Below are 27318 nucleotides of genomic sequence, written 5' to 3' on the forward strand. Positions count from 1 at the left end.
ATTACTCTCTTTACGCACAAAAAACATTGAAATCGTAGCCCAAATATCAAGCTCCTTGTCACATTGCATGCAACATTGCATAAAATAATAATGTAGTTATATTTATGGCGGAGCTACAATGACAATAATGGACCACATTGAGTCATGTGCCTGCACACAGCGACTGAAAATGGTGACAGATGAACAACATTGGAATTCATGTTAAGAGTTGTTCATTTGAATGCATAGAGGTGTGTGATTTGAACACAGGGGAGAAACACTGACTTATTGCAACTTGCAAGCAAACAGACTGTCTTTCCAATTAATAGTGCAGTAATCCAAACACACACACACACAATTTAATTGGAAAAGAAGCACATATTTGCATTGGTCTTGTGTGGACCAACTAATATGTCCACACAACAAAAGTGTAACACCACAAAATACAGACAAGAACACACACTAGCTGCAGGAGGAAACACTGAGCAGGTTCACACTCGCGTGCATTGTCACACCTGGGGGAGCACACGTTGCCGTTGCTATTTTTGGGCATGAATGAACCCAATTTTTCCTGACCTGCATCTTCTGCATCCAAAAATGACATCATTGAAGGAGCCTGGAAAACAAAGTCCTTCTTTGTGGTATTTTATTTACTCTATGTAGAGAACACAGTTATTATTTAGTGTATTGCAAGTGTATGTATAAACTGTTACAGTGGATGTGTGTTGGTGTGTGTCATCACTGTGTGTGTTCTGTTTGTATGGAATTTGTGGCCTTTGTAGTCGTTTTAAATGAAATAAAAGGACTCAGACAGAATTCCAATCAACTGATTGAAAGAAAGAATGATGAGAATATTAGGGTAATTGGAGTTAATTATTGGAGTGTATTGATGATGGGTTTTGACATTCTTGCGCTCAGCTGCAGGCTGTCAGAAATCCTAATTGAGGCCTTGATTAATTCCATTGCTCTATTGTGAAGGATGGTGGTGTCATTGGGAGATTCCATTTGTTTATCATAACGTAGGTTTATTTTACAGATAGACTACTATACAGGCTGCACGGTGCACAAGTGGTTAGCACGCAGGCCTCACAGCTAGGAGACCCGAGTTCAATTCCACTCTTTGTTTGCATGTTCTCCCGTGCATGCATGGTTTTTCTCCGAATACTCCGGTTTCCTCCCACATTCCAAAAACATGCTAGGTTAATTGGCGACTCCAAATTGTCCATAGGTATGAATGTGAGTGTGAATGGTTGTTTGTCTATATGTGCCCTGTGATTGGCTGGCGACCAGTCCAGAGTGTACACCGCCTCTCGCCCGAAGACAGCTGGGATAGGCTCCAGCACCCCTGCGACCCTTGTGAGGAAAAGCGGTAGAAAATGAATGAATGAATTTCCGTGAATCATCTTGGTTGTCTCCTCAGAGGAATGTTTGTCTTGTTAGCAGTTTAATTTTCTACCTCAGTCGCCAGGAAAACTTCTTTTCTTGTCTGCTGCTCTACTGTGAGAGTTTTACTGCAGTAGCGATTACTTGTAGTTTCAAAGAGGCACTTGAGAACCGTTAATATTGGAACTATAAAACTCAAACCATGAAGCAAAAGGTTCTTAACAATACTTCCCACATTGCTATTCTGTAAAAGTTGTCGTGTTCAGTGAGTTTTGGCTATTTTCAGTATAATATTTTCGTTGGGAATTCCTTAGAGGTCATTTGTCAACACACATTGTGTGACAGCAGTAGCGGTAGTTGTTTAAACACAAGCGTGTTGCTTTTCTTACACCTTCACCATGTTTTATATATCCCCCGCTGCCCGACTTGGCAGTACTGAGACGGGTAGCAGGTACAGCCTGACGACCCGCTCTGGTGAACACTCCATCCATAGCGGCAGGGATCAACAAGAATGGGAATTGTAGTTGACCTCTTCCTTCTATGAGACACCATCACATTTATTTGTTGACAGATTAATAATATAAGCCATTTCTCCATTTAATTGTGAAATTGCTCTACAAAATAAGGTGTAAATCCCCAATCCACACACACACACAGCAAAGCCTGTGGTTTAAAGTTGATTGATCACTGGTGGCGCCCTGACTGGAATGTGAAATTCAAGGGACATCTCAAAGATCAATAGGCATCTGACTCAGGAGAACCAAGAAGCATCTGGACATTACATTACAGTAAAGACACAAGTCTATTCATTAAACATCACTGTAAACTGTATCTAATTTTGGCTTCCATTTCTTTCTAAGGTTTCTTTCTAATGAAAGGGGTGTACATGACTTCAAATAAGAACACAAATGTACATTATAGTAGTAGTAGTGTAGTCATAATTTTATATTTATAATATGAACAACATTGACTGTAATCGTTCTTCCTTTACCGCAATTCCATATAAATAATATAGTCGGCCTCTCATTTTGAAGAAATCCAACATCAAACCATTCAGCTCATTTGGGTCAAAATGGCTACCAATTCAGACTTTTCAAAATATTGTCACATTTAGTGTAATTTCATATTGTCAGTGAAACTTTTCCTACTAAAAATGAATGGGCATAGTCATGGAGTCAGATGAACAGCAGAAATGACATTGACATGAAGTAAATAAATGCAGTAAATACATACACACAGAGCATCAATTAATACTCCATGGAATGACAAAAAGAAAAATGATGCAGACGATGCAGCGTCAGTAGACATTATATGTGAATGTTGAAAAAGCTAAAGCAAAACTGAAATGCTTTGAAAAGGTACGGAAATCCAAATTTAGCTTTTTGGAAGCTGAAGCTTGACTGAAATGCTGTGGAAATATGCTAAATCATAGAATGGAAGTTAGAGTAGTTCAATAGTTTGAACTTGACTCTGGACTTGAACTTGAGATCTCTGAGTAAGGAACCAGGCAGCTTTTACAAGCCCAACAGAATGGGTCATACCGTAACGTCATATAAATTGCCCATTCATTTTCAATAGAAACATTGAAAATATGAACTGACACTAAGTGTGGGAATATTTTGAAAAGTCTGAATTGGTAGCATTATTTTTTTGGGGTGAAATTGAAGTGACTTCTGCAAGAAAGCAAAGCCTCTGCCCATATTAAAAATGTATGTGTGTGTGTGTGTTCTCTTATGTGTGTGTGTTCCGTGACTACCCTTTCTGGAACTTTGCTTAATCCTCTTCTGAAACACAAAGGAGGTCTGAGCTGATACATTATTTAACACACCCCTCACACACGTACACGCCGTTGCCTTAGTTGACACATGCATGGACTGTTTGTGACTTAGCAACATATGCATGAGTCTTTGTGGTCTACTGTACTTAATTTCCCTCCTTATTGTCTAATAATCATAAGGAATACAACTCCTCTTGTCTGTCTGATTTCAGGCAGTAGCAACATAAAGTCATCCCACTGGTTCTTATCAACCAACAGACTCTTAAAGGTCACTCCAAGTTCCAAGCTTGAATTATACATGGGTCCAAAAAGTATACATGAAAAAATCATGAAAGGGGATCAAGGTTTACAACTACATCTGAAGCTAAAATAGGCTACTATTTGACCAATTTAGGAGCATAATGTCAAAGTAAAAGGAATGTCCTTTACTGTCATGAAGTTAAAAGCCTCTCTGAGATTTAGAACAGGAACCCATTTTGGAAATGGAAATGGAGTCACCATATTTTCTGAACACATGTGTGTTCATTCCAACACATGTAATGTTACACATACAGTAAACCTCGGATATATAGGACTCGGATATATTGGAAATTCGCTCACAACGGACAGATAAAAAAGAACCAATTTTTCTGTAATGCATTTCCAATAAAAATTCATTGCATATATCGGATTTTTTATAATTTTTTATAAATTTCGCCTATTTCGGACAAAATCTCCAGTCCCGTTCCAATGCATTTCCATTAAATTTCCCTCGCATATATCGGATGGCCGCATCGTGGCGCTCCGATTCGCCAAATCGTGACAGGCCGCTATACGACGTCATTTGCAGCGTTTGCAGTGTTGCCTGCGCGTCCAGGTACATTGGAAACATAGTCAAGGAAGTGCCTTTTTATAACGGATAAAATCCGATTTACGCATATACCGGATATAAATCCGATATATGCGTAAAATGGACATTTTCCGGTATACGCATATAACGGATTTCGCTTATATCGGACAAAACCAGTGGGAACAATTGAATCCGATATATCCGAGGTTTACTGTATTTGTATTGGGACCAAATACACACTGCGCAATACTCAGTTGGTTTTAGCATAATTTGAGGATTGGTTTTGGAGGCCTATAGAAAGGTCCAAAAAAGGCCAGCATTGCTAGTCCAGTGAACGGCATCATGCCACGTCTAGCACTGATGTATTGGGACCAAATACACACTGCACAATACTCAGTGGGTTTTAACATAATTGGAGGATTGGTTTTGGAGGCCTATAGAAAGGCCCAAAAAAGGCCAGCATTGCTAGTCCAGTGAACGGCATCATGCTACATCTAGCACTGATAGAGCTACAGTGATATAGCCAGGCTTACAGGCTGCTCCAAACCCACAATCAGAAACCTGCATGAACGCCATAACACAACAAGCTGTGTTGATGATAGACCACGCCCTTCATGAGAGAGAGTGACAGCTCCCGAGTTTTTTGTTTGGAAATTATTTTTGAAATGTTTGGGTATGCCAATATCCTAAAAAATGATTCATATGAGAAAAATCCACTTTCGGACTTCAAAATTAAAATGATGTTGAAAAATATGGTTATTATTATTTTATTTTTAGACAGATGTGAGTGTCTGACTGATATCCTTGAGTTACTAAGTGATATATGGGGTCCTACACTTCAGTGATGATGAAGTGTGAAACATCCGAAAACAATTTGCTCAGGCTGTGTCATGTTTCATTATTATTATTTATTGTCACTTTACAAAATTGACTGTAAAATTCATCACTACTGTGGATTTATTGAAAAGAAATGGCAACATGTTCATGGCCTTGAAATGTCACTCAGGGACAATTTTTACTCACAGGGAATCTTTCAGATAATACGGATAAATGGAAATGCTTTGAATGGATGTCCTAAACATGAAGTATTTTTTTCGGGGGGGGGCTTTACTAGCTAGTATGTGCTGTACTTCATCTCCAACTTTGACAAAAGCAGATACCATTTCTACATTTGAGGATGAGAAACGCCGACATCACTTCAGTATTGTACTTTGCTGCAGTGCTCCTGTTTCTTGCCCTCAGTGTCCTCTTGAATAACATAAACACTGTATAGACACATACATACAACACATACATGGTTTTTTAATCCCAAATTCATAAATGATTATGTACACAAACCTCCCAATAATATGGCGCATACACTTACAAATACACACCCAAGTATACCAAGTATACCAAAGTGCCATTGCCATTGTGTGTACTGTCACAAGCATCATATCACACAACAACACCCTCGGTGACAACAACAATAGCAGCTGCACTATGTCACAGCTGATCAAGCTCTTACAGTCGCAACAGGTTGACGAACACAAGTCATGTCTTGAACACATACACAATATACACACACTAAGGGAAGAGAATATAATATAGTCGCAAAAAGTATTTTTTCAGGTGTCTGCAGTGATGTTCTCTTCCCACTTTCAAAACATACCGTGTATTGATCAGCATTATAATGTTACATAGAATGTTTTATAATGGTGTTAGTTTTACCCTGGGACCGATTATTTCAATAGAGCTACATCCAATCTATGTGGTACGCAGAGACACACACCGCTTGTGAACCACATCAATACATAATTCATACTGCTTTAATGGTTGTTATGATCAGGTTCATTAAACGTATGACTGCAAAACAATCACGGACACTTAAAGTAGGCTGATGCTTTATTTATTGCTTATAATTAAAAGTCAAATCAAGTGTTCAGTGTCGTGGACTCTGGTTCACTTCATCATTACATCAGTACAATTCATACGCAGACAATTTAAAGTGCTTTACCGGTCCATAAAATTAAAGGAAGGCAAATTAAATCATTCCTTAAAATATGAAACTCATCATTAATTCAATACATTAAAAATTAGGAATGCACAAAAGCATAATTTCAGTTGGTCATACGTATGTGCAAGAAGCATAGGAAGGCCATTCCTTTTATGAACATTATATAATTGTACCTTCGCTCCTGCCCTCTGCAACTTGTTTCTGATGTCCCTACTGGTTGTTTTTGGGTCTTTCTTTACAGCTGTCACAATTACGTTGTCATCAAATTGTGATGTTTTCCTCTGTGTACCTTCTTTGCGACATTCAGAATGATTTTAGCGTCTTTGATCAATATTTGTGCAATGGTTTTGATTCATTTACAGTCACAATTGCTAGTTTTCATGTTGTTTTCACCTCTAAATGCAATATACACAAGAAAAACCCATCCTACCCAGCATAGACATTCATTCATTCATTTTCGTTTTTTGTTTGAAAAGTGGTGGACTCTACTTATGAATCGCCAAAGAAATTCTGCTCTTTAATACAGTTGAAAGGCCAGCATTTCAAGAAATGCTGCAAATGTCAGAAGGTATGAAATGCCTGTGAGAAAATACATGGCATAAATTGCAATTCCATAACTGACTAATATAACTAATATTCATTCATTTTCTACCGCTTATCTTCACGAGGGTCGCAAGTGTGCTGGAGCCTATCCCAGCTGTCTTTGGGCGAGAGGCGGGGTACACCCTGGACTGGTCGCCAGCCAATCACAGGGCACATATAGACAAACAACCATTCACACTCACATTCATAGCTATGGACAATTTGGAGTCGCCAATTAACCTAGCATGTTTTTGGAATGTGGGAGGAAACCGGAGTACCCGGAGAAAACCCACGCATGCACGGGGTGGAATCGAACCCTGGTCCTCATAGCTTTGAGGTCTGTGCGCTAACCACTTGACCGCCGTGCCGCCACAGCATAGACATATAGTGCTATTTATTGATTGAATAAGCAATATAATTGGGAAACAGTACACGCCTGTCAGATATTTTTGGCTTCAAAAATATGCAATTTGGAAGGAGTCCACACAAAAACATGTAGGTTACACTATAAGTGATTTTCTTCTGTTTTCTTCTGTCACTCATATGCAGCCATTTTTTTTTCTTGACAGCCGTCTTATATGCAGGTCAATACAATATGTTGCACGAGAGCACCTTTGACATTCAGGCACAATCAAATGAGCCTGAACAACAATCATGTCACGAGGGAACACAATCATGTGACCAAAAGGCAAACCCTGGTTCCTCATTAAGCTCAAACAGACTCAGCTGCTTTAGGTCAAGTCACCAGCTGCAGCAGAACGTACAACTATCAGCCTTAATAAGTCTTAAGTGAACCGTGGGGATGTATGTATGTATGCATGGCAGAAATAATGTGACATCGAGAAAAAAAAAGAAAAGTGAGATTATGTCGCTACAGCGGTTGCGGTCAGATTTACTCGTATGCAGTGATGCATATGTGCGGATAGTATACAAATATCTACATTGAGTGAAAATGCATGTATACAAACATTTGCTGCCCACGTATGCGGCATATTTACACGACATGTTTACATGCAGTCAATATTCTGGTTTCTGAAACATTCAGAATAACCCGTTTACATGCCTGAACAAACAGGGTTATTCCTGTATACATGCTGATTGTAAACATTCATTCATTCATTGTCTACTGCTTATGCTCACAAGGGTCGCGGAGGGTGCTGGAGCCTATCCCAGCTGTCTTCGGGCGAGAGGCGGGGTACACCCTGGACTGGTCGCCAGCCAATCACAGGGCACATATAGCCAAACAACCATTCACACTTACATTCATACCTATGGACAATTTGGAGTCGCCAATTAACCTAGCATGTTTTTGGAATGTGGGAGGAAACCGGAGTACCCGGAGAAAACCCACGCATGCGGCACATTTACATGACATGTTTACATGCAGTCAATATTCTGGTTTCTGAAACATTCAGAATAACCCGTTTACATGCCTGAACAAACAGGGTTATTCCTGTATACATGCTGATTGTAAACAATCGGGATCAAAACAGTGACAGTGTCACGCCCTGTGTGGGTTCCCACGTGACAGGTTGAGTTTGAGTTACCTTCTTGGGCTTTGGTTTCCGTTTTTGGACATTTATTTTGTATTGGACTTCCTGTTTTAGCCACCCACACCTGTCCCTAATTTGTCCGGTCTATTTAGTTCTGGTGTGTGCTTCTCCCTTGATCGTTGTTGTTTGTCCGTCAGCTACTTGAGTTGTGTTTACTTCTGTTGCTATTATTGCTAAAATAAATATTATTTACCTGCATTTTGTCCTGCTCTCTGCATCCTGGGGTCGCACCGCAAAGCTCTCGTGACCGACCGTGACAGACATCTTGGCGCTTCTTCTTCCTGTATACAAAAACAGCAGAAAGGCGTCTATAGACCGTCTTTGCATGTCAACATGTTTTTGAAAATGGTTATTGGTGTTATTGGTACATGGCCGTGCGCAACCGGGTTATTGCTAATATTGATAGGGTTATTTGACTTGCATGTAAATGTAGCCAATGCCGATAAGCCTACACGTTTGAGCGCCGTTGTGCACACAAATACACACCCATAGAAAAGTAATTCCTTTGCGCCAAAATATGTCAATAAATCTGCTTTCGTCATGCTCCACACGCTCTTGTTTAGTTCGACTTCCTGTGTTATTCTGTTCTGTTCCCGGTCGCCTTTACATTCTTTTATTAATTTTATATATACATGCTGGAGCCTATCCCAGCTGTCTTCAGGTGAGAAGCGGGGTACACCCTGGACTGATCGACATCCAATCACAGAGCACATATAGACAAACAACCATTCACACTCACATTCATACCTATGGACAATTTGGAGTCGCCAATTAACCTAGCATGCATTTATTTACGTCTTATTATTGGCTTATTTACTCTTATTATGTCTACTATAATACAAATGTAAAGATGATTATTAGTGTGTTATTTCATGTAGGAAGGCTCTAATAATGCTCTCTATGCTCCAACAACAAAAATATTTGATTTATAAATAAGGTATCCTATTTTGTGGAAAAGAGATGTGTATGCATTAATTATGCTACTAAAAAAAAGTAAAATAAAAGTTAAAAAAAAGTAAAATAACTTAATTCCCACTATTAAATACTATTTTTGACAGCCCTTTAAATCATATAAACATTCATAATAGAAATATAATTAGTATATTGGAAATAAGTAAGTATTTAGAATAATTAGTATATTAGAAATAAGTAAGTATTCATATCAGCTTTGATTTTTGAAAAATATTTTTGCCTCTTTTCCAATATGTTGCAAACCAAGCCAGCAACTGTTTGTATTTGTTTTATATCGATTGGGTCCGTCTAGGGATCAAAACAACAAGGTTCAGATTAATCGGCTAAGAGAATAATCGTTATTTGAAGCCCTAAAACCAACAGTTAATGGCCTCATATTATTGCTTGCGTTGACTCCAAAGCAAGGTGCTGAAAACGAAAACTATTTCACTGTATGAGAGCTATAAAGTTACTCTGATAAAAAAAAATTATAATAATAAAATAGAACACCACTGGAGTGTCATTGAAAATGGGGGCAAACATAAATGGCTTTTAATTCAAGTAAACAAACAGAGGCCACAGGCCGAGAATAAAAGTTTTCTTTACATTAAATATTCAACAGTACAGCTGTGAGCTAACCTGTTAATGTGATACAGGAGTATCTAAATATTGATGGGTAGTTTATGAGTCATTATTCTAAAAAAAAAAAAACACTGCCATTAACATATGATGTTTAGCCCTCAAGCTCTCTACATTCGCTCCAATGAACACAAAGCAGGGAAAAGGCAGCCATTATCAAATTCATGCAATATTAATAGAAATGATTTTAGCTAAGTGTCTGATTGCTGAGTGGATGTTCTACATATTCTAGCATTGTTTACTCTAATCACAGAATATTAGTGTTTGTCATGGCACCTGCTGCTTATCATTGCTCTTACACATATACAGTATCTCCTACACAATTTATTATTACATCCTTGTTTTCATGTAGCCAGTCATTTTATTCAAGACACTTTAAAGGGGACATTCATTCATTCATTCATTTTCTACCGCTTTTCTCACAAGGGTTGCGGGGATGCTGGAGCCTATCCCAGCTGTCTTTGTCGAGAGGCGGGGTACACCCAGCCAATCACAGGGCACATATAGACAAACAACCATTCACACTCACATTCATACCTATGGACAATTTGGAGTCGCCAATTAACCTAGCATGTTTTTGGAATATGGGAGGAAACCGGAGTACCCGGAGAAAACCCACGCATGCACGGGGAGAACATGCAAACTCCACACAGAGATGCTCCTAGCTGTGAGGTCTGTGCGCTAACCACTCGACCACCGTGCTTTCAAAAGCATTTTGACCACGGTCGATAGGGGGCGCCACTAATGTCATTGACATTTGGTTATGATTATATTGTTATATAATATTATGGGAATAGGCGGCACGGCGGTCTAGTGGTTAGCGCGCAGACCTCACAGCTAGGAGACCAGGGTTCAATTCCACCCATGGCACCCTCTGTTTGGTTTCCTCCCACATTCCAAAAACATGCTAGGTTAATTGGCGACTCCAAATTGTCCATAGGTATGAATGTGAGTGTGAATGGTTGTTTGACTATATGTGCCCTGTCTATATGTGACTGGCGACCAGTCCAGGGTGTACCCTGCCTCTCGCCCGAAGACAGCTGGGATAGGCTCCAGCACCCCCCGCGACTCTCGTGAGGAAAAGCGGTAGAAAATGAATGAACGAATTATGGGAATAAAGTCGTATTGCAATGGGAAAGACTGAAATTCATACTAATAATAGGCTTTTTCACCTATATCACAAAGTTGAGATGCATTTTTTTTAAATATATACAGTATATGGAGCAAATGATCCTTGCATCCTTTCATTTTCCAGTATGTGGCTCACAGCGGAAAACATTTGGACACTCCTGGCAAATGTTTTTGTTATCAGGTAGAACATATTACAGTGCATTGCTATGGCTCTAAGTTTACATACCCATATACCATATCTTGTACTGTGTATATTCACTAAGCATCTCCACGTGTGCTGTTGCTCTTCGGAACAGAAGCAACATTATCCACATCATCATGTTGTTATTTTAACACTTTCATTTGGCCCCAATCTTTTTTACTCTTATAATGACACAGCTTAAGGACTATTGACTCTTGAACAAACGGGTGTGGAAAAAAGGTAAGCAATAAGAGAAGGGTTAAATGAAAGAGCCAATGTAAATAACTAAAGAACCTCTACAACAAATTGGGAAAGGAGGAGGAAAAAGTCAATTACTGTACCATGTAGCGAAGATGACTCTTTTATTGCCAATGCAAAGTTTAGTCGTCTCTTAATTTCCCTTGAGATGTGAGAGTTTGCAAAAGTTTAAGGAAATTTGTGCATATTTACCTTTCGCCTAAAAAAAAAAAGCGTATTACTCAAACGCTATTGTTTGTAGATTGCACAGTGTCAGACTGACAGTTACTATTTTAATTAGCTTGCATGATAGACGCAAAATATTAGATTATTATCCTTCCGTGTGAATCAGTGCAGACAAATGGAACATTATTCAATTTCTCAGGGCAAACTAAGGAAACCCCAAACTCCCGTTTGACTGTCCAATTAAGGCACATGATACCAACATCGGCATTGGCATAGTTCCATTTTGTAGACAGTTATGACACATCTTTGCATCTCATAATGTCCATTTAATGCGTGGTGAGGTTGCAATTTTCCCATCCATATGGCCCGTGGCAAACACGTAATAAATGCGCACTGTAACGTCGGATCCCCATACCTAGGGACCTAATTTATCAACTAAAGGCCAAGAGTGTCAAAGCCATTTCCTTGTGAGATGCAGCCACACAGCAAATGACTCAATGAGGCCGTAATGTGCAAGGTGTCGCTGAATAAATTTGTATTCCCTCCACCGTCGTCTATACGTGAAGAGGAGCTAAGGTCAAATAAATGTGACAAGCAAAGCGCAGACTCACGGAGGGAGGATAATGTAAGGTGGCATATTTCCTATTACTGGGAAATACTTCTATTATCTTCATTTTAAATGGTTGGAATATTTCACGGTGTTGTATGGGAGCAATTTCGATATGTGACAAAAAGGAACGTGAGTGTGTCCAATGAGTCTGGAGATGTGCAATTCTTCAGAGTGTGACAGTTATTTTCATTTTACTACGCGGATCATTATAAATGGTCAATTTGAGGTGGGTCGCTTCATTTATAAGAGCTCGAGCTTTTCTTTTTCTTTTCATTACAAATTTTAATTAACCTTGACACAACTGCCTGAAATTATTGAGTATTATTCTAAAGTATTATTCTAAATAATTATATATTAGCGGTGCTCTGATCGATTGGCCGATTTTGGTGAAAAAGCACATTATCGATATCGGCCGATACTTGCTTTATAACACCGGCATTTTGTGTCCTGTTCAGGACGCAGAGTATAATATCAAATATAATCAAACATACAGCATTAGTATTATTTCTTACCATAAGTACTCACAGAATGCTAGTAGAGTAAATGACCAGAAAGAGCACTACAGGAAACAATCTGGCACACAGTCAGTCTCACAGTGTGGCTTATGAAGACCTGATGATTAATTGTTCTCAGGTGTGCACAACTGGCTCCGCCCCGACAGGACGTGCAGTGCACTGCAAAAGACAACAGACAGGTGGCAGCAGAGCAGCTAAAGCAGAACATGACACTATTGTTATTATTATTCATTCATTCATTATCCTCACGAGGGTCGCAGGGGGTGCTGGAGCCTATCCCAGCTGTAGGTACACCCTGGACTGGTCGCCAGCCAATCACAGGGCACATATAGACAAACAACCTTTCACACTCACATTCATACCTAACCAATTATTGTTCTTGATTATCAACTAATTCTATACCAAAGATGTATTTATACATTTGGTTTTTTTTTCTACGCGGCCGCTCACTCCAAAGACATACTTTTTTTTTTAAGTTTTCTTACGTGAGAGGCACAAAGATGTGATGATGCAACTCCACAATAGAAGAGAGCACATTTGGTGCAATTTTAAGCCGAAAAAATGTCCACAAGGTGGCAGAAGTGCATTTTTTACGAGCATCTTCATTCATTCATTTTCTACTGCGTCGTGGGGGGTGCTGGAGCCTGTCTTCAGGCAAGAGGCGGGGTACACCCTGGACTGGTCGCCAGCCAATCACAGGGCACATATAGACAAACAACCATTCACACTCACATTCATACCTATGGACAATTTGGAGTCGCCAATTAACCTAGCATGTTTTTGGAATGAGGGAGGAAACCGGAGTACCCGGAGAAAACCCACGCATGCACGGGGAGAACATTCAAACTCCACACAGAGATGGTCGAGGGTGGAATTGAACCCTGGTCTCCTAGCTGTGAGGCCTGCGCGCTATCCACTCGTCCGCCGTGCAGCCACAGACTGCATCTTTCCCTTTGAAATTACATTACATTACACATTGAAGGGAAATGTTAGCACATGCTAATGTGTTTACTTGTGTACAATGCACAACCACAATTGGGTTTAAGGACTCAAAAAAATTTGTGCAAAAATAAGAAGTCTATCGATGTTACAGGGAAGTCCAACAGTAGCAAATGTCCTCTTGTCAGTGTTGCTGACCTTCAAGCTTTCAAAAAATGCCAGCCAATATCAACCCACCCTGTTTTGTTTTGAATGATATTCAGTCCAACATGAGGTTCTGAGGTCAGAGGTCTAATCAATAGTCATTTATTGTGGCCTCTCCACATCTTTTATTCAATGATTTGTTGTCGAGTGTGTATGAGAGGACTACACCTATTGCTTTGGATGCTATTTTATCTCATTCACATGAAGTAGCGAGGGTTAAAGGTCACAGCTGCAGTCAGCACTGATTGTGCTCACTGCTAATTAGTGATCACTGCATGGAGACTCTATAATATGTGTTCCAATTTTGAGTTTAGCATGCAGGATGAGGGGGGGAAAATTAGCCTCATTTGGACGCCCCGCAGCACGATTGTAACAATGCAGCAGGAGGCAGGTGGATGTTGCGAACGCACATCTTTATCAGAACCATCGGGGACACCTTTAAAACATTACAGGCGCATTAAAAAAAAAAAAAAAAAAGCAACTGCTGAACGCACATGCAGACAATTCCAAATGCCACAGAGCTCTAATGGCTTGGCAAGGCATTATCATTTCACAGCTCACTGTCTGATGCCCTCATCCGGTAGAGAAGAAGATGACTTTATTAATCCTTAAGAAGTTTGTGCGTGACTACTTCACATATTAGGATATATATACTATATATATATATATATATATATATATATATATATATATATATATATATATATATATATATATATATATATATATATATATATATATATATATGATGCACAATGCACAACTAGTTTTGAAGCACAGGTCACCGTCTAATTGGTTCAAATTTCAAGTATTTTTTCCCCATAGAAATAATGGAAATAAAAATAATCCATTCAAAACTATTAACAGATTTATGTGTGATCAGCTTCCCGAAAAAGCCCACACTAAATGAAATGAAATTCCTAAGTAGCCGTCATATTATATTAGGACACAGAACACAATGAGCGTTGTTGATCTCATGACCATAGTACAGAGGCGGATCAATAAAATGTCATTGTCTTATTGCACAAACTTTATTGGCCACAAAACAGACACAGCACTCATATCGGGCCGTCGGCGGTGCAGACAGAAGAGAAATAAGAGAGAGAGAGAGAGACGCAGTCAGCTGCTACAGCACAGAACTACAACAGTCAGCTTCCCACAATGCAGTTCTTATTAAAGGTCCAAGCTGGGCTTGTAAGAGCATTCATACAAAAAAAGGTGAACTACAATGGAGCAAGGGAACATTTTAATGAACGATGCTCATGGTGAGATGGAATGATGATGGTTAAATTAAATATATATGAGCTATTTATCAGTATCATTATCAGTATCATTCATTCATTTTCTACAGCTTTTCCTCACGAGGGTCGCGGGGGTGCTGGAGCCTATCCCAGCTGTCTTCAGGCAAGAGGCTGGGTACACCCTGGACTGGTCGCCAGCCAATCACAGGGCACATATATGGTAATGGTAATGGTTTTATTTCATTTGAACATGCATCAGATTACAATTGAATGCATCACATAATCAGTTCACAGTTCCACATGTCCAAAAGGAGTAGGAAGAAGCAAAGTTTATTAAATCCTACCCCTCCATCTGGTACTTTTACAATTAGGAACTTACATTTGTTCACTTCCTGCTTTCCATAATACAGTTTTTTTGTTTGTTTTTGTTTTTTATTATTATTTTTATTATTATTATTTTTATAATTTTTAATTTTATTTTTTTTTTTATTTTATTCAAGACACTTTAAAGGGGACATTCATTCATTCATTCATTTTCTATCGCTTTTCCTCACGGGATTGTGGGGGTGCTGGAGCCTATCCCAGCTGTCTTCGGGCGAGAAGCGGGGTACACCCCGGACTGGTCGCCAGCCAATCACAGGTCACATATAGACAAACAACCATTCACACTCACATTCATACCTATGGACAATTTGGAGTCGCCAATTAACCTAGCATGTTTTTGGAATGTGGGAGGAAACCGGAGTACCCGGAGAAAACCCACACATGCACGGGGAGAACATGCAAACTTCACACAGAGAGGGGTGGAATTGAACCTTGGTCTCCTCGCTGTGAGGTCTGCGCGCTAACCACACGCCCACCTTATCAGTATCAGTTATGAGTATTATATCTGTCCAAACAAATGTACCTTTAGTCATTGAAGTGAAGAATCAAAAATGGTAGAATAATTTTTTCCATGATTGTACATCATCTTCAATAGAGCATGACATCATGAACGTTTCATAGAATCAGGACTCGATTCTCTAGCTGTCGCCAGTAAAGGTCTGAAAGCTCTACACGATGGAGGCTTTGTCTCATTTACCTGACAGTGGGATGGAAGTTAAGAGAGGCTAAGTAGCAAAGTGGCGAAGAAAAACCTTGCTACAATTACAGGCTGATTAATGACAAGCCGGTTGAAGTGCAATGAACGGGAAATTAAAGGAATGCAGAGGCAGAATCCTGGTCTTTGAGTGCAGATATGGCTCAATTCCTGTTGTAACCAAAGCAGGAGGGTCATTTTGGACATTTACTCTATGTTGTGTACCAAAGCTCTTGGCAATATACTTGTAAGTACTTTAGCCACAAGAAAACCTTTAATCTTTAATCTTTGGGGTGGCATGGCTCAAAGGGTAGAGGTGAAGGTTGCCGGTTCGATACTCAGTCATCCCTGTAACCATGTCAAAGTATCCTTGAGGAAGGTACTGAAGCCCTAGTTTTTTTTCACATCTTTTGTCCACACACAAATTTCACTAAAATCATCTGTGTTGAGTCATTTTTAGTGCTATAAAAGTTGTCGTAAGTAATCTAAATGTAAAGTAATCTAAAGTATATCCAATATAGAGTTATAATACAGGCAAAATGATCTGATATATGTAGGTTAAATAACAGGCAAATAAAGTAAAGAAACAAAAAAGTGTTTTTATTTTCGAAAAGTACCGTATTTTCTGGACTAAGTCACACTTTTTTTTCATAGGTTGGCTGTTCCTGTGACTTATAGTCCAGAGCGACTTCATTCATTTTCTACCGCTTTTCGTCACGAGGGTCGCGGGGGTGCTGGAGCCTATCCCAGCTGGTCGCCAGCCAATCACAGGGCACATATAGACAAACAACCATTCACACTCACATTCATACCTATGGCAATTTGGAGTCGCCAATTAACCTAGCATGTTTTTGGGAATGTGGGAGGAAACCGGAGTACCCGGAGAAAACCCACGCATGCGCGAGGAGAACATGCAAACTCCACACAGAGATGGCCGAGGGTGGAATTGAACCCTGGTCTCCTAGCTGTGAGGTCTGTGCGCTAACCACTCGACCGACTCGAGCGACTTATAAATGAAAAAAATGTTTATGTTCCATAAACACTGGACACATTTTCTGTTCATGTGTATTTTTTTGTGTAGCTGAATAACCATTGTGTTAGCATATCTTACATCTATTCAGCCTGTTCTCTATTCTTTTATTAATTTTAGAACTTGCTTTCTAAGATGACGTAATGTCTGTTTTGGTCAAGTAGTTTGTAAAATAAATTACCTGCAAAAAATACTTATGTATGTTTTTTTTCTACCTAATTATGCATTTTTGGCCTTGTGCGACTTATAGTCCAGAAAATACGATACATATAATGCAATTTTTTTCATATAATGCCCTTTTGCTTTGTTTCTTTATAATGCCATTGTTTTTCGTTTCTTTTTCAGTTGCTGCCATGAATTGGACTGGTGAGCATCACGCTTTCATTGTGGAAACGTTTATCAAAACAAACAAATCTGTAACTGCAACACAACAAGCGTTTCGTTTCCACTTCAATCATGGTAGACAGGATCCCGTACTAGCTCCAAACATCATCTTGTTATGGGTTACCAACTTCAGAGCTACTGGATCTGCATTGAAATGAAAATACCAGAACTGATATCATTTTTAAAACCTAATGAAACAGAATGGCATTATATGTACTTTTGGAAAATAAAAACACTTTTTTGTTTCTTTACTTTATTTGCATTTTATTTAACTTACAAATGTGTCAGATCATTTTGCCAGACCCTGTACAATGGTTGCTCAGGTGTACTCACGTTTGCACGTGTTGGATTATAAGGACAGCAAAGACTGAAAAGGAGCAAAGCGTCCAAAAGATGCATCCTGGAATGCACCGTAACTTCATGAATTCGATTAATAGTGCGATGTGAGAGCTAATGATATCTCTGCCCCTAGTGGGAGTGTGAATCATTGAGATAAGAGTGTGGGCTAAATGCGGAGAGACAAGCAAAAGTGAACGGGCTCTTATCTAATCAGCCAGTGAGGCAGACGATCTGTTACGTGCATCAGAGTGAAATACACTATACATACATTTTACCACTTAAAATTCTCAATAAGAAACCATCCATTAATTAATTATTTTGGAAGAAAATATTGAAATTGTAGGGCGGCACGGCGGTCGAGTGGTTAGCGCGCAGACCTCACAGCTAGGAGACCAGGGTTCAATTCCACCCTCGGCCATCTCTGTGTGGAGTTTGCATGTTCTCCCCGTGCATGTGTGGGTTTTCTCCCACATTCCAAAAACATGCTAGGTTAATTGGCGACTCCAAATTGTCCATAGGTATGAATGTGAGTGTGAATGGTTGTTTGTCTATATGTGCCCTGTGATTGGCTGGCGACCAGTCCGGGGTTGCCAAGGGAATATTTAAATTGTAATTCCTAGCTCCCCACGTTTGAAGTATAGAGATTGAAGTATGGTCACAATCTCTATTGAGAAAATTCACTTAAAACACTTCAACAAATTCATCATGTTTTAAATCCTCTGATAAAGTGGTGTCTTTTAAACATCAGGTCATGAGCATTTTTCTGATGCAGAATGAATACGATTGACACACCAACCTCAATTTCTACATTTCTTTGCATGCACATGTCCTCCTGAGATGATACACAGGGATGCATTCAGGTCATCGTGAGAAAATAGCACCTCTGATCTACAAATTCTACAAAAATCTACAAATACAGCTTCGGCCTTGAAGAGAGACGAGGAGGAGGAAAGCGTTGATAAAAGAAGAGAGCTCAGATTGGAGGCTCTGTCCTTGAAGCCGCACTGACTCACTTACTTCTTCTTAAGTAAGTGCTATTGCACAACATGATGAGAGGTAGCTGAAGAGAAACTAAAAGTACTGCTTTGAAGATTGAATTGACTGTGATTATTCGGCGACATGAGCATCACTACACTCATGTACTGCACAAAGAAATAAAGATATATGTACGTAAAAGTAGTAGAGTTGTGGTTAGGGTTAGGTAGATTTGTTCCTCAACAAACTTCCATGGGAAACAAGAAGTCAAGAGGATATTGAGCATCAGAGCTTCTTCTTTCTCTTTCAGCTTTTCTCCTCCAGGGGTAACCACAGCAAATCAATCTCCTCCATCCAACCCTGTCTTCTGCATCTATATCTCACACAACAACTACCCTCATGTCCTCCTTAAACCTCCTCTTTGGTCTTCCTCTTGAAGGTATTTGCTCAATTTTGCTAGCTAAAGATAAAAGCTAAAACAAACACATAGTCTCACAAATACAGACAAAAGATACTTATACACGCAAAAAATACACAAAAAAGGGACTAAGGTGACAACTGACAGTTAAGGTGGAAACATCAAGTACGCATATGACAGCTTGCTTTGCAACAAAGGAAAAGACGCCTTGATGCCCCTGCAAAGAAAAAGACGCCTTCATGCCCTAGCGAACAAACGAAAGGAGAAACACCATGAAAGCGGTTCAAGCAAGGGCAGTGGCGAAAGCTGATTGGTCCAGGACTCCAGCCTGGAGTGTATAAAAGGCCGGGCAGGGAAAGGAACTGTGCTTTTTTGCAGCTGCGCTGTAATAAGACCCGCTTACTTGTAGGAATACAGGGACTGCAGATAAGCCCGGATGTCTGTATTAGGTATTGTTGTCAGGAATAAATAATCTGGTTCTCATTCTATAATTTGGTTCTTTAAGATTCCCTTATCCTCTATTCGAAACCCACTTAGAGGGAGTCCTTGAGTGTATAAGAGGCCGGGCAGGGAAAGGAAGGGTGCTTTTTTGCAGCTGCGATGTAATAAGACCCGCTGTCTTGTAGGCATACAGGGACTGGAGATAAGCCCGGATGTCTGTATTAGGTATTGTTGTCAGGAATAAATAATCTGGTTCTCATTCTATAATTTGGTTCTTTAAGATTCCCTTATCCTCTATTCAAAACCCACTTAGAGTCCTCAGGGGGAGGATTTCTACACTCTATGCCTCCTACCTGGCAGCTCTAAACGCAGCATCCTTCTACCAATATATTGACTATCTCTTTTCTGGACATGTCTGAACCATCTCAGTCTGGCCTCTCCGACTTCATCTTCAATCTCTGATGTACTTGTTCCTGATCCTATCCATCCTGGTCACTCCCAATGAGAACCTCAGCATCCTCATCTCTGCTACCTCTAGTTCTGCTTTCTGTATTTTCCTCAGTAGAACTGTTCTCTAGACCAAACAACATGGCTGCTCTCACCACAGTTTTGTATATCTTTCCTTTCATAGAGCATCAGAGCAACCGAAACAAAAACTCAATTTTCACAACAACATGTTCTCAAAATTGTGCTGAAATTAACATATAACATACACCACAGTGCATCGCATTCTGTGTGTATGGCTGACAGCCCACTCATCTTCTTTATCAGCCGCTATAAAATGTTCATTTCATTGTCATTGGTTTCCTTTCATGCACCATATAACTCAAACTCTCCCCTGGCTTTAGTCTCCAGACAAGTACTTTATCTTGGCTTTGAGCAGCCTAAACATGCTGTCACGTCAAGGCAAGACTGGTCGGTTTGGAGCAGCGATTTACTGTCTGAATAAAATATAAAAAGCTTCATGCTTCATCAGTAATGATACAGTGTCATCATAGGATAGAAATAAAAGGACACTGATGTGACGGAGCTTTCAACATGAGAGGCTGTAAACGCTCTAGTAGAGATGCAACGCTATTATTTTTACACCCAATGGGATGGTTGCTGATATAATAGGAGGCAAAGGAGGCAACCTTTTGATTTAGTTAATTAAAACTTAAGTTATCATTTACAGTCAGTGATTGGCTTAAGTGATGCATTGATCGGTATTTCTACTTTTTTATAGACACTTTTCTCTAAAAAGCAAGACTTCAGTGAATAACACCGGCTCCACCAACTGGACATAAAGGAAAGTTGCACATTGAATTCAGAAGACATCTTACTGTGCAGTGAAAAAAAATGTTGCTTTAAAATATTTGGATGTGTTGCATCAGGTGGTACAATTATAGAAGACATTCTTCATGATTTCATTATGTTATTGGTCTCACAAGCTTCTCAAACTCACTTAAAAGCATTGAGTCATGATGCTGATGCTCTATCTATTAGATCAATTATTCCTCTCAGAATGGGAGGGGGGAGCGGTTCTCTGTGTGTGCCGCTGCCATGGAAACAACAGCTTTTAAATCTATTTTTAAAGTCACTACTTCACCTTTCATGAATATTGTAGTGAAGGTTTGGCTGATGGGAAACCTGTTAAAGGGTGGCAAACACAGACGAGGCTTTCCTTAACATTCCCCTTTTGTTCATGGGGTACCTGCCAAATTAAACAATGGTGTGCTGCAACAGTTTTGGCCGACTTCTGGCATGGACGAACGGATGACAAAATGTGGACATAGGGGTTAATAATTCATCAAAAAGCGTGCAGCACTGAACTATAGAGCATTTTAGGTTCGGTGGCATTTGAATGGTTACAAAATAAACACTTCCACACACACTGTGTAGGATTACTTGATCACTCCAAATCAGGGGTGACTTCTAAATTCAATTTTGACCATTATTAGAGCCCTCTGGACATGAAATAGCACCCCTATAATCACCTTTGCACTCATATCACCCAATGTAGAGTAGGATATATATATATATAAAATCAGTGAAAATAGGCCATTTCAGAAATAAGTAAGTCTGGTGCTTGTGTGTGTTTCAATAAATATCTTCAGGACATGTGGACAGGAAGTGATGTTGGGGTTTCAGAGTATGTTGAGTGTCAACAGTAGCCTGTGTTATTATTGGGATGATGATGACTATTGTGTTATTAAAGTTCATCAACGTCTTATATTGCCTTAAGCTGTATTTTACTTAATTTTGAATATTTTTACATGTGAAAATGCTTAAATATGTTTTTTCATCATCAAATAATGTCTTAATTGTTGAAACAGTTCCAGTTCACCTCTCACCCTAATGACGAGCTGACTAGTTTAAACTGACTAAACTGGATTATACATTTTTGCATGAAAAGTAAAAACATGTTTGGCTATGAACATGTTGATTTGATAGTAAAATTGAAGAAAGCCAGAGGGTAAATTACACTACACAGCAATGATTCATTCATATCATGTAGAATTTGTTTTGAGTGAGAAATCTGCCTAGCAACAAGTGGTCACAGTCACTGTATACATTTTATCAGGAGCTAAAAAGTAATGTGTACGAAAGGAAAGCAGTTGTGGCTGTATTTATCAGCGTCTTTTCTGTTTTAAGTATCAGTTTGATATTGTTTTTCCGCATTATACCTCTTTGTGCTCGTAGTTCCGTAGTTTTATTGGGTGATTTCACTGTACACAGACGGGGCCCACAAGCTAGTGCCTGCTTTAATCTACGCCCCGCCCATAATGCAAATCGCTTTTGTATCCGGAAGTGAACAGTCCCGTGATGTCAGCTATCGCAGCATAGTATCGGAATGAGCCCGATTCTATTTGCTCTTTAAAACTTACCCTTCGTGTCTTGTCAGTAAACAACGGAACTCCACGGTCGTCGGTTTATATTTCTTCAGCGGTAGGCGAGCGATGTCGGACTTTATCGCCTTTCTTTTAAGCGAGTGAAAGCGCTCACATGACATGTCGGGATGCCATTCAGTTAGCAGGTTGGTGCGCTACACAAGCTAGTAGGCTACATTCGGCTACATTCCACTGCTCGCTCATGACGGGAGTCATGTCTCGCTTTGTGTTGGAGAAGCTATCTGACTTTGGGGATTACGCCAAGAAAAATGAGCTGCATGAGAGTTTAAATTCGACCAACGTTCGCCTGAGCCCTGATGGACGTCACGTTCATGTCATCCTCAGCCACCCGAAGCTCAGTCTTGTGACTGTGGACAAGTATGAAAGACCTCAGCTGGTCCAGAATCCGAGGACACTGGACTTGTGTTCAACAAGAGGTGTCCCTATTGTGGATATTATATATTTGGATAATAATGACAGCAGTAGCAAAAGGGACTTTGTGTCTGCTGCTGTGGTTTACAAAAATGGAAGAACTGAGTTTTGGAAATTCCAGGAGTGCAAAGGCGGCTGGAGTCTCCTGCAGACATCCGACTTGTGCAACAGTCCCCGGGCTAATGTGGTGTCTGTGTGCGCTTGTTCTAATCTTATCATCTGGTGTGAGGAGCGGCCACCCTCGGAAAGCTCCCCTGTTCTCAGCTCTGCCAGGAGTAAGTTGAGGTACTGTGTTTGCAGGCGGGACTATGAGCTGGAGGAGGGGGCTGTCATTTTAGGAGGGGTGAAAATCGCCCTCCACAACAACCCTAAGTTCACCGTGATCAGCTCTGGGCAATATGTGCACCTCCTCCCTGCGTCTCCTCTGATCAAATTCTTCCTCTCATGGTGCCCCCGCCGGGACTCTTTCAGGGTCGGCACCACATGTAAAGCCACTCCTTTAAAAAAGCTCGATACAAAGGAGTCGGACTTAAGGAAGTTGATCACAGACTGCTTAGGGTATGTGTCTTCACTCAACCCACCTGAGATCTGTGATGTGTCTCCTTCTGCTTGTGGAGGTTTGCTGCTGCTTCTCGACACGGGCTGGGTGTGCCTCCTGCAGAACGACGGGTTGCTACGACGCATTTACAAGCTAGCAGACAACTGCCCTGTTAAATATGTTTCACACACGAGCTTCTGCACATTTGATGATACGTTGGTGCTTCTTGTGGGTCAAAAGCTGCATCTGATAGACATGAAATGTGGTAGAGAGCTGGAAACTGTCATACTAAAGACCGAGGGGGTTTTGTTTGTTAAACAGGCTAATGGATCACCTCACCTGTTCTCAGAAACTGCACTTCATAAAGTAGTGCAACAAGAAATGGACACTAGAGACCTAAAAATGAAGTCTACAATGGAGAACATCTGCCCTGGAGCACTTCTGGCGGAAGCGGTGTTTGAGGAGGCGTGTAAATACTACCAGCAGAGGAGCTTGAGTAGCACTCAGCTCACAGTGGACGCTCTAAAGAAAGAAGGCAGGTTCCAGGCTCCTATTTCTTTAGCGTCCATTCTCAGGGACTACCTCAGTTCAGGACCCAAGCAAAAAGCATCAGAGCTAATCCAGAATGGAGGATGCACCGTGGGAAAAGATAAGCTGAAAGTGTCCCTGGAGCCCGAACTGAAGGCTCTAGTCGCTGTGGAGGAGCTAAAGGGGACTTTGGTGAGGGGGGGTGTGAAAGACGTGGAGGCTCTTTGTGAGAGTCTGATGGAGAAAGAAATAGCCAGGCTGCTATCGAACTGTGAGCTGGATCACAACGACCTGGTCTACCTCAACTCCATCTTCAGCGTTTTCCCCTGCCAGGCATGGAGGGCGGCTCAAGCTGCTCTCCAGTTACACTACAACGGGGAAGCGTCTCTGTCCAGCCGGGCCCCTCCAGATGTGTGGAAAAGCGTCCTGAGTCCGACTCCGAGCTTCCCAGGTTCCCTCACATTAGCAAACGGGGGCTCGCAACACAGGCACAGTCCAGCCAAAGCGGATCACAATGCAAACTGTACATCCAAATCCACCAGCGCCACTTCTTCACCCATGCCCATCTTTGAGCTTCTTTGCCATTCGGTTTTACGTTTCCAGCCCACTTGGCTACCCGGGTTCTTGGAGCTCGGCCAGCAGCAGCAAGGCTCGGCTGGGCTGGGCCTGAGCCTAGCGGCCTCCACCTGGAGTGAGAACAACATGCCGCTCTACAAACGTGCACTGGCCGTCCTGTCATCTGTTAGAAAAGACGGGGACCAGCACCAGGAACTGGAGGTGGAGTTGCTGATGGTCAGCGGGCGGCCTAACGCCATCCTCCAGGCGCTCAGGATCCTGATCGGGCAGCAGCAATGGGAGCGGGTCACCCAAGTGGCCCAGAAGTTCTGCAAGCAAAGCCCACTACTCAATAAGGAGATTTTCACCACACTGCTATGTGAGGTGACCCAGCACCGAGACTTGGACCCCTACTTGGACCTTCTGTGGGCCCTGTGCCCTGAGGACCTCACCGTCACCACCATTCTGAACTTGGTGCTGAAAAACCTCCCGCTACCCAGCACCCCACAGTCCCCGTCATCCCTTCCCATGTCACTCACATCCAACCCCCACTCCTCCTCTACTCCTTTTGCTGACCCTCAGAGCGGTCAGCTGACCATCGGGCTCCTGAAACCACTCCTGAGGAAAGTTCTCCAGAGGGAAACCAAACCTAGCCAGCGCTATGCCGACATCCTCCAGTCCCCGTCCTTCCCCCCTCCGGCACCGCCCCGCTTGCCCATGGAACAATCCAGAAAAAGCGTGGGCTCGCCTCCCTTTGCAGTCATACCTGACTCTTCTTCTACCTGCTGAGTTTTAATGTCACATGACTACTGGAACTTAACAATAATAACTACTGACAATGTTAGCCGTGTACATTTTTGCCTCTAATTTTAACTTGTACATAACAACGCCCCTGTGAAGTTATTTATCTCCTAAGTGTTATACGCATGTGGATGTTATTAGCTTGCTGCAGCCAGTATTGAAAGTAGCTTCACGTCACTAACATGTCAAAATGAACACAAGTGTCTTTTAAAAATATATCTGACAAGAGACTATTTATTTTTCTTTATTTAGGTTTGCTTATGTATTCAGTGATGTGATGCCCCATTTCCTCCATTTGGTATTGTTACTGTGCCTCTTCCTAAAATAGCCTTATGATGAAGGGGTACGCCTTGTGATGGGCATTCATCTAAATCCCCAACATTAGTACATTTAAGTAATACATTAGCTAATTATTAGCTGTAGTATTAATTCATATATATTATAAGGATGTGGCTCAATTTCCAATGGCCTAAGTCATGTTTTCCTACCACTGCAAATTACTTGAGACAGAAGTACCAGCGCCCTCTGCTGGTGGTGGTTAATTAGTGCACTTTATTTGATAGGTTGAAGTATATTTTTTGGGAAATACAAATATGTTTTTAAAAATTTTAATTCATTCTTTGAATAATTGAATTATAATCATAACAATAATATGGGCTACTGTTGCGGCTAAAACTCACCGCTGAACCCCAACGTTACTTCCTGTCCACATATTTTTTTTACTGCTTGCTTTCTGTGATTCTGTCTATTATATTGAGTAATATGAATGTAAATGTGACAATACGCGTGTCACTTCATGTTTAGAGGGCTCTAATAATGTTTAAAAAAGCATACTTAGAAGATTGTAAAAAGGTTTTGTGTGCTATAACTATGGAATTATTCCATTTATAAATAAGGATTCATACTTTGCGTATTAAGTATGATTCACCTCAATCAGTATTTTTTTCCTATCATTTTAAAGTGCCTGTTTTGTTTTTTTATTGGGTCCAAATTGCAGTTTGACAATCCTCTAACTGACCCAAGTGACATATTTTAGAAGCCAAAGCAGATGATGACATTGTAGTCTCTAATGCTGCGTTTAATGAGCAAAGGAAAAACAGTTTTCAATACAATTGTTTCAGTTGAATGATTGTCCTTTCTGCTGTTATGTCGCTTCAACAATGCTCAGTGTCGCTGTGAATGTCTTGCTTGTTGCTAAGTTGTATTAAAGAGGTTAAATATTAATTTTCCCTGACAAAGGTTTCACAGTTATGTTTTGTAAAAACAAGACATGAACGTGTGCCGGTATTTATGAGTGGATGTGAATGCTATAAAAATGTGATGAAACTTATAACAGTGTGACTTTTGTGGATTCTGAGAGTGGCAATTGAGCATTAGAATATGTGTTATCACTCCTACAGCCAATAGGCAGGTTTCACATAAAGATGTGAGAATCACAGCAGTGGTTCAAATGTAGACCCAGGGAGTGTGCTAGTAATACTAATACTTTGTTTGACAGTGCATAAAAATAAAATAATAGTGGATGCCGATCAATACTCCTGTTTTAACTTAAGACTCTTTGGTTTAAATGCCCACACATGCTGCCACAGAAAGCCTCCAAAAGTAACATTTATGTGCTGAATCAGAATCGAACTCAGTGTCAACATAGTGAGAAAACTGACCTACCGCATGCAGTTCATGCAAGACACACTTAAGTTGACAGCTCCTTCACAGAATTTTTTACGCTCTCCCACAGGAAGTTGTGTGCTGCAGTGAAATGTGTCCGACCGGAAATGGCGACACCACAAAGCAATCAAATGTATATATTCGAAATATTTGGATTTTAAAGTCAAATATATTTCTGAATTAATTTTTTAAATACATATATTTTTTAAATTACATTTATTTACAAATTTTCTGATAGTCTAAAATAGTTTATCCTAGCATTTCTCCATAAGTCAGCAATTACTGATGGTTTGTTTACTTCCTGTGTTCATACACCATTTTTAATATGGGT

At 40.5% G+C, this 27318-nt stretch overlaps 1 protein-coding gene and 1 long non-coding RNA gene across 2 annotated transcripts; one reads left to right on the forward strand and one right to left on the reverse strand.

Moving 5' to 3' along the window:
* Positions 1-224: 224 nt before the first annotated feature.
* On the reverse strand, positions 225-27196 carry LOC131107898 (uncharacterized). Its single transcript, XR_009120357.1, has 3 exons — positions 26984-27196; positions 8293-8380; positions 225-595 (listed from the first exon to the last, which is right to left on the reverse strand). It is a non-coding gene; the product is annotated as an uncharacterized LOC131107898 (long non-coding RNA).
* On the forward strand, positions 22395-26831 carry LOC131107896 (BLOC-2 complex member HPS6). Its single transcript, XM_058058353.1, has one exon. It carries the CDS (start codon positions 22584-22586, stop codon positions 25308-25310), a length of 2727 nt encoding a protein of 908 aa, XP_057914336.1. The 5' UTR covers positions 22395-22583; the 3' UTR covers positions 25311-26831.
* Positions 27197-27318: the final 122 nt, after the last annotated feature.

Source organism: Doryrhamphus excisus, chromosome 20 (genome assembly GCF_030265055.1).
Source record: "Doryrhamphus excisus isolate RoL2022-K1 chromosome 20, RoL_Dexc_1.0, whole genome shotgun sequence".
In the NCBI taxonomy this organism is placed as follows: domain Eukaryota; kingdom Metazoa; phylum Chordata; class Actinopteri; order Syngnathiformes; family Syngnathidae; genus Doryrhamphus; species Doryrhamphus excisus.

Bases quoted from the DNA above. Each gene is read 5' to 3' on its own strand.
- LOC131107896 (XM_058058353.1), top strand. From the start codon at position 22,584: ATGACATGTCGGGATGCCATTCAGTTAGCAGGTTGGTGCGCTACACAA.